The 13,161-nt window shown below is 39.7% G+C and overlaps 1 protein-coding gene across 2 annotated transcripts in view; it reads right to left on the bottom strand.

The window, feature by feature from the left end:
• LOC140246173 (plasma membrane calcium-transporting ATPase 4-like) overlaps positions 1 to 13,161 on the bottom strand; it is a 219,408-nt gene that overhangs the window by 84,152 nt on the left and 122,095 nt on the right. For both annotated transcript variants that reach the window (XM_072325613.1, XM_072325612.1), the window contains 3 exons: positions 12,041 to 12,246; positions 8,735 to 8,920; positions 1,344 to 1,574 (listed from right to left, as the gene is read on the bottom strand). In XM_072325613.1, coding sequence (XP_072181714.1) covers positions 1,344 to 1,574; positions 8,735 to 8,920; positions 12,041 to 12,215 — 592 coding nt within the window. In that variant the 5' untranslated portion in view covers positions 12,216 to 12,246. The remainder of the gene's footprint in view (positions 1 to 1,343; positions 1,575 to 8,734; positions 8,921 to 12,040; positions 12,247 to 13,161) is intronic.

Here is a 13,161-nt window from a genome sequence, read left to right as displayed (position 1 = left end):
AACTCACTGAAAGTAATTCTTACTGCATTATGATGAAAAGTTTGACAAATGCATACAGCTGTTCATGTGTGTAGCCTAATCATGTTCTGCATTGCCAAAGTCATGGATATGCAAATACAGTGTATGTATACAACCGAGCATAAAGATTTAAAATATTTTTCTTTGTCTCTTAACATATATGTTGGAAAGTCTTTTTTCTGCATACAAATAAATACTATTTTACATGTTACAGCATTGTTAGTTATTTGGAAACAATCAGCTGCATTAATGTACTTCATATCACCTTAAAATGGGCCATTTTTGCATGTTAACAGTCATGATGAAGCCTCCGAAACATGCGTTGCTGCTAACTTTAAACCGCAAAAAAAAAAAAAAAAAAAAAAGATGTTCCTAATCAGTGTACTTTTATTGCTACTGTTGCAGTTTCCTTTTTAGAATCATATTGCCTCATGTAATGTCATAAATTCGAACTGAGCATTGCTCAAAGTGTACACAGTTTGTTATTCACTTTTGTGGAAGCCAATTTCCTTATAATAATAAGTACATTTTGTATGAGGGTAAACATTATGCACTGCCATAAAATGTACATCTGTATACTGTTATTCACATTTTATTGATGCCTTGTTCTTATTCTAGCATGTAGTGATAGTTGCTTACTGTAGTTTTATTATTTTAAGTGAATACAGGACTAGAACTTTGTGTTAGCAGTTTTGAAGCCTCCGAAACACACTAGTTTGTTAACTGAAGCCTCCGAAACTCACAAGTCTTAAAATTTCAACTTTGTCAAAAATAATCAAATTTCTTTGGGATTTGGGTTGATAAATGTTTGTTACCAAGAGATTATTTAGGGCTATGTTTAGAGTGGCTCTTGCTTCTAGAACATTCTTTTAACTTAAAAATAGTTTGTCAGGTACCATTTTTACCTTGAAATTTGAAGTTCACATCCAAATAATTGCAAGAGCGAATATCTGTTGGGGGAAAAGTGTTTTGATATTTCAAATATATGTTCACAGCAAATGAAAAGTTGCATTACCTCCATCATTTATCTTCATTTGGTTGCTGTGGGTGACCAAAACATTCTTGTTGTTTTTACCTAAATTTATCTAAAATTCCATAATAGTCACTTCATTTTTCATATTTAGCCTAAGAATTAAGCTCTGGAATGACAAAATATTGAAAATATAGACATTCCTATATAAAATAAAAGCAAAGATAAAAATGGAAACACAACTTTAATTTTTGACCCTTGCCACATCAAAGTTACACCCTTTACTGTAAAACTGACCATATACAGTAATGTTACAACCTAACAACAAGAATGGTTGAAGCTGAGTGGGACTCACCATATTTTATAAGACAAATATCTCCTACGACTATTTCTGAGACTACTGTTTGGGACACGTCTCCCGCCCGAATGACGGCTATCGTGTGCTCCGACTCCAGCTTGTTCTGCAGGCCCCGGAACTGGCGCTCCTTGGACCAGTCGTTGAACGCCGTTACCAGGACGACGATGAGGACGGCGGCCAGGATGGCCACGCCCTCGATCCAGTTGGCTGTTGCTTCGCCCGATTCCGCTAGAGGGAGAAAGAGATGGGAGGAGAGAGGTTAGCATCACAGAAAACACAGGTGTTCTGGAGATGTGAAAGTTCTTGCTAAAATTGTTCTAGTTACATCAAATCACGACACCAGACACCACCGTATCAACATTTACTACTTTTTCTTTTTCCATGTACCTGGTAGTTAAATCCTTCCTGTATTAGTAAGATCATAGAAAGTGCATGAGAGACAAGACAACCCAAGGTATCTTATTTCCAGCACTGTGACGACGATAAACGTATAGCAATCAATTGCTGGACACAGCAATAAAGGGAACCTTCAGATCATATTTTGAAAATGTGGTCTACAGGATTGTCCCATGACCATCCAATAGGCATGCAACCCTTACTACCTCTAATCTACCCTCTAACCTACTAGAAGACCATTGAAAGTAAATGAACAGAAATTTGAAATTTATGTATTGATTCTATATACATTCTCTCCACCTGAAAAATTAAAGAAACAGAGCTTGAATAATGATCTAGAAGGGCACAGTTATATAGTTATCTAACAGCTGATTAATTCATTTATCCATACCATCAAATAAAAACAAATACAGTACCTTTAGCTCCACTAAGAATTATTCTTAAAGCATTATTGGTTGAACTTCATGTTCACGGGTGTTACTAACTTTTCATAAGTCTCAGAAATCTTACATGGTGTTTGTAAACTTCACACAGAAAACCAAGAGTGAGCCATTGATAGAGCTGCGACACTGCTGCCACAATGCACATCATGCTTCATAGATTAGGAATGCAGTTTTGACGGCACAGTGTTTCTTTACAAATAGACACACAACGCTTTTGCACTGGTCTTCTCCCCTCTCAATTTAATTCCAAATTCTGACAAAGAATTCCAAGAAAAGAAATGAAACGGGGGGAAAAAATTTACCCTTTAATCTTTGACAATACAGCATGGATGAGACAAGAGTTTGTTTGCAATAGAAAGCATTCTTGTGATTCTTTCAATATAAGATGGAGTGGTTGTTGAGAACACAAGTACATGTGTACCATTTAAGGCATACACTCACTTTCTTTTGAGTCATAATCACATTGTAAACCACGCTGGCAGCTTCCCGACATTCAAATGGCTGACAATGCAAAACCGTAGGGGGGCCACTCACTAGAATACAGAAACGTTTTTTATGTTCATGAGGGTACAGAACCTGAAAGCGCAGCCTGAACAGCGTAGAAGTAGTATTTGATTAGATTATGCAACATTTGCCGAGAATGGACCGCAAAAGAAAGCCAGGGAGAATAGCTAAATGAAGGAGTAATTGCTAACCCAGTAGAACAGGGAGAAATGACAGGGTATGAGCTAGTACAGCAAAGAGTTGGTGGAAAATGGTAAACCGTCAGTGCCGAATGATTGGGAAGAGTCAAGAAGAGATGACCATCTAAGAGTTATCGGATGGAGGAGAGAAAAAGAAAATGGGAAGAATGCGACATGATGAGTTGAAGAAAGGAGCACAGTGAAGAGATGCAGAAATACGGACATGAGAGCAAGTGAATTTGAGAGCAGGAGAAAAAAGAATGAACTTACAAAAGGAACAGAGACTGTGAATGTACTGAAGAAGAGTGAGTGGATTCAGATGAAATGAAAATTATAATTTATTCTGAGTTTAAATATTTCTTCCAACTCAAACGATGAGTTCTTATTCCTATGCCTCCCCTTACCCCTGAAGACGACAAATTCATCTCTGATCACTGAAGACATTTTCTGCATCCCTGTCCTACCAGGTAAGAATGGTTATCGGGTCCCCACTGATTTGGGCCAAAACCAAGACGGTCCTCAGTCTGAGGAACTGAGTCACGGTGAGCCAGATAATAACTGAACTCCAGAAGAACCATCATTGCTTAGTTTGCACTACCATTGATTCACAGACATCATTCCTCCCACACCCCTTATCACCATACACATACAATTCCACTCAAATCTGTTTCAGCAGTCTCCATTCATCAGTATCCGCATCCGACATTTCCCATTCTCACTTTTATGGCTGAACGGGGTCTGAGCGGTTTTTGGGAAGAGGACAAGAATGTGGAAAGGGGATGGAAGGAGTGGGGGTGGAGGAATGGGAAAAGGAAAACAAAGGGTAAACAACATCAACAAAAATGATGAAGAAGAGGGGACAGAGGATCGAGGAAAGAGTAGATTGCCGAGATGCATTGCCGAGTTGGAATTACAGCCATGGGGCCTCGGTGTGATGACAAGAACCGCCTCGCCTCGTCCGTCTGCAGACGACATACAAACCATCATCCAAGGCTGCCCCTTGATTAATGCACAATTTCTCTCTCTCTCTCTTTCTCTTGACAAAAGAAGAGAGAGGGAATAAAAAGAGAAATGAATCGAGAATCTAATCCAGCGAGATAGTCGAGTGAAGCTCGTACGTCATGTGATCCTCCCGACCACAGTCACGCCACCACACGGCCCACACAGCTGGCCCAGCATATTCATGTGCTCTTACCGGTCATACATGTAGTTATGCAGGAACACTGCTGCTGCTACCATGACTACACTACTGCACTACTTCTTTTCCCACACTACTTTGTGGTCAGAGAATTATGCACAGGCAGAGTGTCTTAAAAAGTTGAGCACTGGATGTGAATCTAGCACCCAGATTTCCCGTCCAGAACTGACTAGCAGAGGTTGATTCACAGCATTTATAATATCTAAGACATGCACGGCCTTTATATCAGAAATAATGTGGTACTGATCATTTTTATGAACTCCTAATAATGACTATATTTTGGGATATATATGTGTATTATGATATAGGTAGTCCTTCTTGCCTTTCTACGCACATAGCATTTTCTGATACATCCACGGAACACTACTATTGACCCTAAAATGGGGGGGGGGGGGGGGTTGAATAAACCCCCCTTGACATTTTCCACGACTATTCCGCCGCACGAAATTTTTTGACTGCACCGCTTGCTGACTTTTTACTTTCCAGTCTGGCACATCTTATGACATCATTTTCACGAAAATTGGGCATACTGTTACGACGCTGCATCACCTTTTATATGTGTTTGTCGGACCGAAAATGGCTTAAAAACGTGATTTTGTGTACAAAGTCTATGCAAATGGAGTTTTTTTACCTTATTCAAAAAGATAGGATTATTTTCACGTTCACTGGCTGAAATCAATTAATTTTAGCACAATTATGTATGCTTGAAATTGGTTCTGTCATAAATTTTGCCAAAAAAATTAAAAAACAAAAGGTTGAAAATCAAAGAAATACATACGAAAATCATAATTTTTTCATAATCATGATTTTATGCATATATTAGCATAATTAATTAATATAATGAAAATTCAAATTTCTTATTTTAGAGTTTGGTAGATAACGCTACAGGTAATGTATGTGCTGATTTTCATGGCGATTGTGCGATCTCGGGGGGGGGGGGGGGGGGGGGGTTGATTCAACACTCCCCTGGCCACAGAACAGCCAAAAAAGCCAGGCCTGGTTAGGGATAAGTTTTTTATGCATCTAATGTTAGTTTATCTGTTTTGCTATGTTTTTCTTTGATAATCTTGCTTTGTTTCTTCAATGTTTTATATCTATACTTCTGTAATTGCTCCTACATACACGCATTTTAATGTTAAATACCATAAATCGGAAATAAAGGCTAAATTGAACTGAATTATGATTAAAATTTCCACTAAGCAAAAATTTACCCATCTGTGGTAATTATTGTCAAAGAATGCTACGCTTAATTTTCGCTTTTAATTCTGAGATACATACTACAATTTGACGGGATGCCATACCTAAAATCATAATTCAGCACAAACAAAAGAACCATGGTTATTGCGAGTATTCTTAAAATTACTACAGCAAAAACAAAAATAAAAGGAAAGACAAAGTAATGCTCATTACATTGTAGTTCTACTTTTCAAATTATGTCTTTTTAACTTCATGAACAAAGATGGAAAGTTCTAAAGCATGCCCTGTCGTATCTAGAATTCAAAAATAGCTGTTTCTCAATTACTCTTCTGTAGAAAAAGATGTTTTGGATGAATCTTCATTTTCAAAGGATATAAATCACATATGAAAAAGTATTCTAATATCTGCATTTTATTCTCTACAACCAACTACCCCTACAGTGTAAGCAAAGTCATTCCTCGATATTCCCAGCATCAGGGTCCCAAAAGTTCCTCCAGGCTTGCTATCCAAGCTTCAGCGTTTTTTTAAATGACTGAGATGCATTTCTTGATCCCATATATTTGATATAATGCTGGTATTACAAGTGGCATCGAATGAAAATCATGTCTCCAGCACCCTTCAGGGTAGAAGAATGGAAGAAAACAACAACAACAACCCATATACCATATCTAATCTTAAAGAAACAGCGTACAATTCAAAAATTCTGCTATGTCTTGTCTTTGAGGCTGTAAAAATATAAGACCAGAACATTCAAACTTCACATGACAATTTATCAAATGTCCTCATGAACATCTACATGCCACATAGGAGCTGCAACAACAAACATCTCTCTAAAATGCACAACGATCTTCATTATCTGCAATGTGAACACAAATCACCCACTCTGCCATGTGAACGCAAACTACCCGCTCTGCCATGTGAACGCAAATTACCCACTCGTCGGGAGCGAAATGACGCAGTTTATTAGCTTCAACGGCGATTGTCGCAGCGAGCGGGGGCACGCATTAATCTGGCACAATTTAGCTTTCTGCACCTCGACTCCCAGTCACATCTCTGACTTTCAATGTCGGCACCTGAGCGACTTCAAAGCAGACTGGCTGTGATACGGGGTCTACAGGCTACGAGCAAACTATGAACCACTTACATCCATTTAAGGATCACTCGCAGATCTGTCTCTGGCTGTTTTTAATGAAGTACCAAACCAGCTGCAATTTTCTCCCTCACCCCCCCCCCCCCCCCCCCGACTTCATACATGTATACTACCAAAAGTTCATCTACCAAAGAGAGAAGGAAAAAAACATTGATACATTCTGCAAATTGCAGTTAACCTTTGCTTTTAGATTAAGCAGGGAGCACGATTCCTACAGAATTTTACTCTTTCTATCTTAATCCCCCCCCCCCCCCCCCCCCCCCCCCCCCGCTTACTGGAGGAAGATGAGTCACATGAACTTGGTCATCGTGCACAATAATGTTTTTGTATGTGTGTAGTATTGACTGGCTGCTGTTTCATTGGCTGAAAAAAAAAAAGAATGGGAACAATGATCAATATGACAAGATCCCATCCTGATAAAGATATTATACCTATCACAGATTATAAATATCTATTTGAATCATGGATCAAGTACGGTTTGTGCAAGAAATTTTAGGATTTCTATTATTTTCCATCTTGAGTCACCGGATTACATCTTTTCTTTTTTTTTTTTTCTTGGGGGGAGGATCCCATCTCCACGGAATGTCTGCTTTTCTGATCATTCAACTCTTCCCAATTGACTAGAGCCAACTCGGACACGATATCCAAATTACGGTGAAAGTAGAAGTATGCATGTACACGTGTAGAAAGTTAGTCATGCATTGTTGTTGTTCTTGTTCTTGTTCTTTATTTCCTCCCTCTCAATGCATAGGGAAAAGAATAGGAGTTTTCTTCTATATCTCAATACACTGTTTGTGTAAGCTGCATCTATTAAGAATCATTACCCGTGTCATCAGATACCAGAATCGACGCTATGCTCACTTAGAATTTGCATTTGTTCTTTTCCTGAGATGCACTCCCTTCCCCTTTGGCTGTCCTACGTGGCATTCTGACGAATAAGTTCTCGAAGAATCGCCCCCGTCCCCAACGGTGACGCCCCACCCTCAGTGCAGGGTGGAGGGAGGCAGTACGGATGAATTGTCTGGTCGAAGGACACGCGCCACGCATTACCATGAATCAAATGTCATGTGTTTACAGAACATCTTTTGAGTCGGGGAGAGCGGTTCACAACTGGAATGCACTACCCGGCGGAAGGGAAGTCAATGCTAATATCGTTAACCACTACACATCTGCAAATGCAAGAAAAAGGCACCGGAAAAGAAGTGTCTGATGAAGTTTGGTCAAAACAAAGAGACGAGACGAGACGAGACAGAATTCTCCGCAGGCACATATATCAGCTCCACTTGCCAGCACATTTGCGTATAATTACTGCATGAGACTCGATTTGGGTTACCATGTCTTCGTTGTTTTTCTAAACCCCCCGCCCATACAAGGGCAATGGATAATGTCCGGACATCCTGAATTTAGATGAAGCAAGATTATTCAATGATGCTGGACAAACAAAAATACACAGATCTACAAAGGGCAGCTAGTACGGTAGTAAACTACAGACAAGAAAAGGTCCATCTTTGCAGAGACCTTTAGAAAGACTCATTGGGATCGAATTAATCTAGGCACATGCCTTGGGATGCCCCTCTCAAATGTGACTGTGTGGCCTCGGATATACAGCTGCCCTTTCAAGAACTTCTAATTTATACTACACGAAAATAATGTGGCCTTTAGAATGAGGCCCTGCCCTTATTAAGAAAAATGATAACAATAGTAATAATTGTCATCTTAATTCAAGACTTAGAATCACACCAAGTAAAGAAGATGATACACACAAGATGTACGCTGTGACCTTAAAAGGATTATCAAAAGGTCATACATTAGAAAAAAGATAAGCGTCTGGATCTTATCAATGATGAAGAACACAACTACTCTCTGACTTTGGATAGATACAGATCCTCCTCTCTCTTAACTGCCCCTTGCAAATGTCTCCAGCTGTTAGTCCTGTCTACATCTATGTCTTCCTGATCGTTTTTGGTGCTTGTGTGTGTGTGTGTCTGTGTGATTCCATGACTATACTTGTGTTTTTTTTGTGTGTAAAAAGTCCAATTTAAGTTAGTCCAATTACCTCGTTATGTATGTGCATTGTTACATTACAATTATCAGCTGTCAGATGGCGCACACTTTCTTCTGTGTTCGAATGCACATCAGTGACCCAAACTTGAGAACTGAAACTTCGAGAAGTTTTGCTGCCAGTGTGGATGGACAAGCTAAATTTGCGAAGACTTCTTGAAGTCAAACTTTGCTTTGATGTTTTGCCAGTGTGACTAATGGCTAACAGGAAGAAAATGGGGGTTCTGAGACCCCCGATGAGGTTGAGTTTTAAAACTTACTTTCGGACTTTGGGAGGAAGGAGAGTCCCAGCGAGATGACAGCAGCAATCATGAGCATGATGAGTGTGGCGTCCTGGACGGCCTCCCACATCAGCTGCAGGAATGTCTTTGGAGGCTTGGGCGGGATGAGGTTCTTGCCGAATGTCTCCCTTCTCCTCTGGACGTCGAACTGAAGGCCATTGATACCTGTGGGGACATGGTTAAACCGGGAATTGGCGTCTCTTTGTTTATTGATATTTTAGACAGAGTAGGGGATTAAGAAGTCAAGAAAAATCTGAGGTGATATAACGAGTACAAAACAGAAAGGGTGACCATACAAGAATGTAATGACAATAAATTTGTATATTGACTGCGATAGAATGAAAGCACTCGCAGCAAGTGTTATACCAATATAACTCCTACACATCATAAGTCTCTAATTTAATATGGCATGATGAAGATAGCTGGACGACACAGTATGACATAAAAAATTGCAATGTTTACAGCTATTTTGTGAACAGTTGGTAGTTCGACTTCAAGCATGATAGAATAGGAGATACCCTAAAGCATCAATGCTACCTATGATCACCTACAATGTAAACATGGGCAGACTTTGTCGTACAGTAAATTATATTGTCATACCTGAAATATGTACAATGTATTTTTGTAAATGTTTTGAATTAAACAAATTTGTTATTTTGCCCCATTTTTTTTCTATCTATGATATGTATATGTAACTTTACAGAAACACACACACCACATACAAATATACATGTACACACACACATCTGTACACACACACACACACACATATATATATCAACCTATCCTGACACCTATCTACATTGTATAAGCTGCTTTGCCTTTCTCCAATTCATTATCATGTTCCGCAGCAACCATGTCGTAATCTCTTGTTATTCTTCCTGGACCACTGACGAGAAAAGAATTTTTCTCTGCACAACCTGTGTATAATGGTGCAGATTACTTATGGCAAACCCGGAATGAAGTCACCCTTGCACTTGCAGACAATGATGGTCGCTGACACAAAATATTGTGGGATTTCACCTCAATTCGGGGCAGGGGAGGGGAGGAGAGTGTTTCCTCTATCAACAGGGTGCCTGCACCTTTTACAAAAATAAATTCTATGGCTTTTCCATATTAATTTTTAAAGATCTAATGACCCTTTTTCAGATAGTAACTTCATGAACACCTAAGTAGTTAGAGTGAAATCGATGAAAATCACTCCATTACATAAGTAGTGTCCACGTAAAGGGACAGAGTATATACCACCCTAACACTTTATTTAGCCACCACTTTTGTCTGATTCTATTTGATGAAATTTCCCTTACAAACAAAATTACACTGCAAAAAAAGAAGATCACTGAAAGGCTGAAGATATACAAATTCTTTTCCACGATATATCTATAATTCTGCATATTCCATGAATTTTCAAGGCTTGGCAAAACATTTTCAACATTCCATGACTTTTCCAGGTTTTCCGTGACCGCAGGAACCCTGTATCAACATGGCCATCTTGCTCAAATATTTGGCATGTAACGGTAGAGGCCTGGGAGGCAAACAGTTCGCTGCCGTGATCGCAGAGGTCGTAATTAAGGCCCGGTCAACACAGACACGCAGCGTCTCTTGTCGCTAATTATCTGGCAGTCCTGCGACAAAGTGATGCGGCCCCACCTGTTGAATCTGCCGTTGGTTTCTTTGCTCGCGGCCAAAAATAGTTCCACACTAATAAACTGTAATTACGTTGGTTCTATGGCTCCCCTGCTATGGCTCTCCTCTTACAGTCCCATCAAAAAAAGGACTCTGCTATGTCATGACCGAACCCACAAGGGACAGACACATATCCCATTATTGCATTACACTGCACAATCCACCATGCACACAGCACAAAAGCAGAGGTATTTGGTTAGAAAGACTACGGATGTACAGGCTTGAAGACAGGAGTGAATAACGCATGCACCCTGAAATGCTAGTCAATATTTCAGCATTTCCAAGCAGACATTTCTTTATGGACAACACATCTAATGATCACTGCACTGTTTGCAGTTGAGAGATTCATACAGTGTATTCAATGTTCCACAATGAACTATGCATCTTTAACTCAAATATATTCTGAATATCAGTGACATACATATTAAGTCTGCTATCAGAATGGCGCCATGTGTTATATACCACTCTAAACATGGTTTCCCCCACGGCAAAGCACTCTCATTCCTCTTAAAAAAAAAAAAAAAAAACAGCCAGCACAAAACAAATGAAAATGGGACGATAAGTTCACCGCAGCAGCTCTAGATTCCCGCGCAAGATCTGCATCTTTCGGCGGTTGCCAACGACAACTGAAATATATGTCCGTCGTCGATGCATTAGCTCAAACCACAAACTCCGCAATTAACACTTTCTTTACTCATGCTTGCTTGCAAGCATTGAACTTAAACAGAGTATTTAGACTCTTCCACTCACATCACACCAGAATGCACCGTTTATAGAGAAAGATTAGTTTGATTAAAAAGGAGAACATCATCCAAAAAGCTCTTATGGGAGTGGGGCATGGAGAATTATGATCAGAGCAGCTGTAAAGAGTAATGATATTCAATGACATGGACTTGAGCATAATACCATGGAGGTTCTTCCATTTTGATGCAGACTCTGAGCGACAAGATTTATTACTGTGGTGCATTAACTCTGTTAGAGAAGGGCTTAGCTTTATTTTGAATTATGAAAAATGGGAGGTCACCACACATATATCTCATATCAAAGCAGAAATTCTGTAAATCCTGCATTAGTTCTGTAAGGAAAAGCTCACTCTGCGAAAGAAAACATGTTTTTCCCAATATTTCTAATCTTCCCAGGCACTAAAAACCACTGACAATACAACAATAAAAAAAACCCTACCTCTATCTTACTTGCTTGCATCCTTAGTGTATTCTTTTTTATCAATTTCTTTCTGTTTTCTTTTTCCTTTTTTGCTGAGGTGGGGAGACACTATATGAAAACTATGTTGGTTTTGATGAAGATGCTTCCCACCGCACAAAGGCAACCCACCTGTTAGCACAATGCGACTTTAATACCAAAATGTATACTATGTACGTACACACACACACTCACACACACACACACACATATAAACCTATACACATACTCCACACTAAGTCACAAAAACATGTTTATACACACCAAACAAAGTCGCAAAAACACATACACAGCACACAAACAAACACATCACACAAATAAAAACACCCACCACATCATGCACGCTACGCAAACACAAACACAATGATATGCGCAACAGAGGGCTACACATGCACTCACCGTGTGTTGCCGATGTTTTTAATTTCGAGCAGAGGCCCATGACGTCGCCATACTTCGCATTGATCTCATTGATCGCTTCCCCTTTCCGCAGCTCCATGAGCTGGCGCAGTTCCTCCACGGTGACACCAAAGGTGCCGTCGTCCGTTTCGTCCGCCATGTTAGCGTACTCCGTCATCTAGGATCGTCTTTTGTCGGTACTACCTCTCCTGGAAGATGCAGAGGTGGGTAAAGGAATGGAAAAAAAAAAAATCAACAACATTAGATTCTCTTGTTGCTGGAGGTGTCAACTCATGCAATTGATGCAAAAACAGATTTTCTTCAGTGCAAGGGTAAAAGATAAAGTAATCATAAACAGGACAGACATTACAGAATATATAGGACCAAATAATAGAAAATAAAAAACCACACAGACAGAATGCCATGGACATGAGAGGAGACTGTAGGACAGTGGGTAAGGTTTTAATGGCTGGTTGTAAATACTCACTGGACAGGTGCTGATTATCTATAAAGATGAGTATCTGCTTCAGTTGATATACAACCACAACATGCGGTACATTAAATGCAGTACGATTTGTGGATCAGACTTTTATAAGTTAATGGGTCAAAAAAAAAAAACAAAACCCAACAAACTAGACGATATCTGTGAACGCCCTAATAATATTTCAACTCGTGTGTATTACAGACTGATTCAATAGCTACAACAACCTCTAGCCTCAAATAAATCAGAGCATATCATTTACTCTAACACATTATTATGCCTAATGAGTTAGAGAGCAGCGATTCCAGTACAGCGAAGGTTTCCTAGGAGAGAGAGGGAGACAATAGACCAGATCAACTTGATGAATTTGCACATCTACAAAAGTTTCCATGGCAACGGGGTCTCATTCAGATCAATGCTGTGATGCTGTGCCAATCAGCAGCCCTGAGGGAAAATGTTCACAGCCATCAACTCTCAGTGGGATCAGGCCCACGAATCCTCTGAAATAAACCGTCTCAAAATCCCATTGTTACTTGACACGATTCGAGGAATAACTTGGTTAGTACAATTACTGACAGAGATGTGTGTGTGTGTGTGTGTGTGTGTGTGATGTGTGTATGGGGGAGACTGTATCGCTGGTCCC

Source organism: Diadema setosum, chromosome 2 (assembly GCF_964275005.1).
Source record: "Diadema setosum chromosome 2, eeDiaSeto1, whole genome shotgun sequence".
NCBI lineage: Eukaryota > Metazoa > Echinodermata > Echinoidea > Diadematoida > Diadematidae > Diadema > Diadema setosum.
This window is presented reverse-complemented; position numbering and strand designations above follow the sequence as displayed.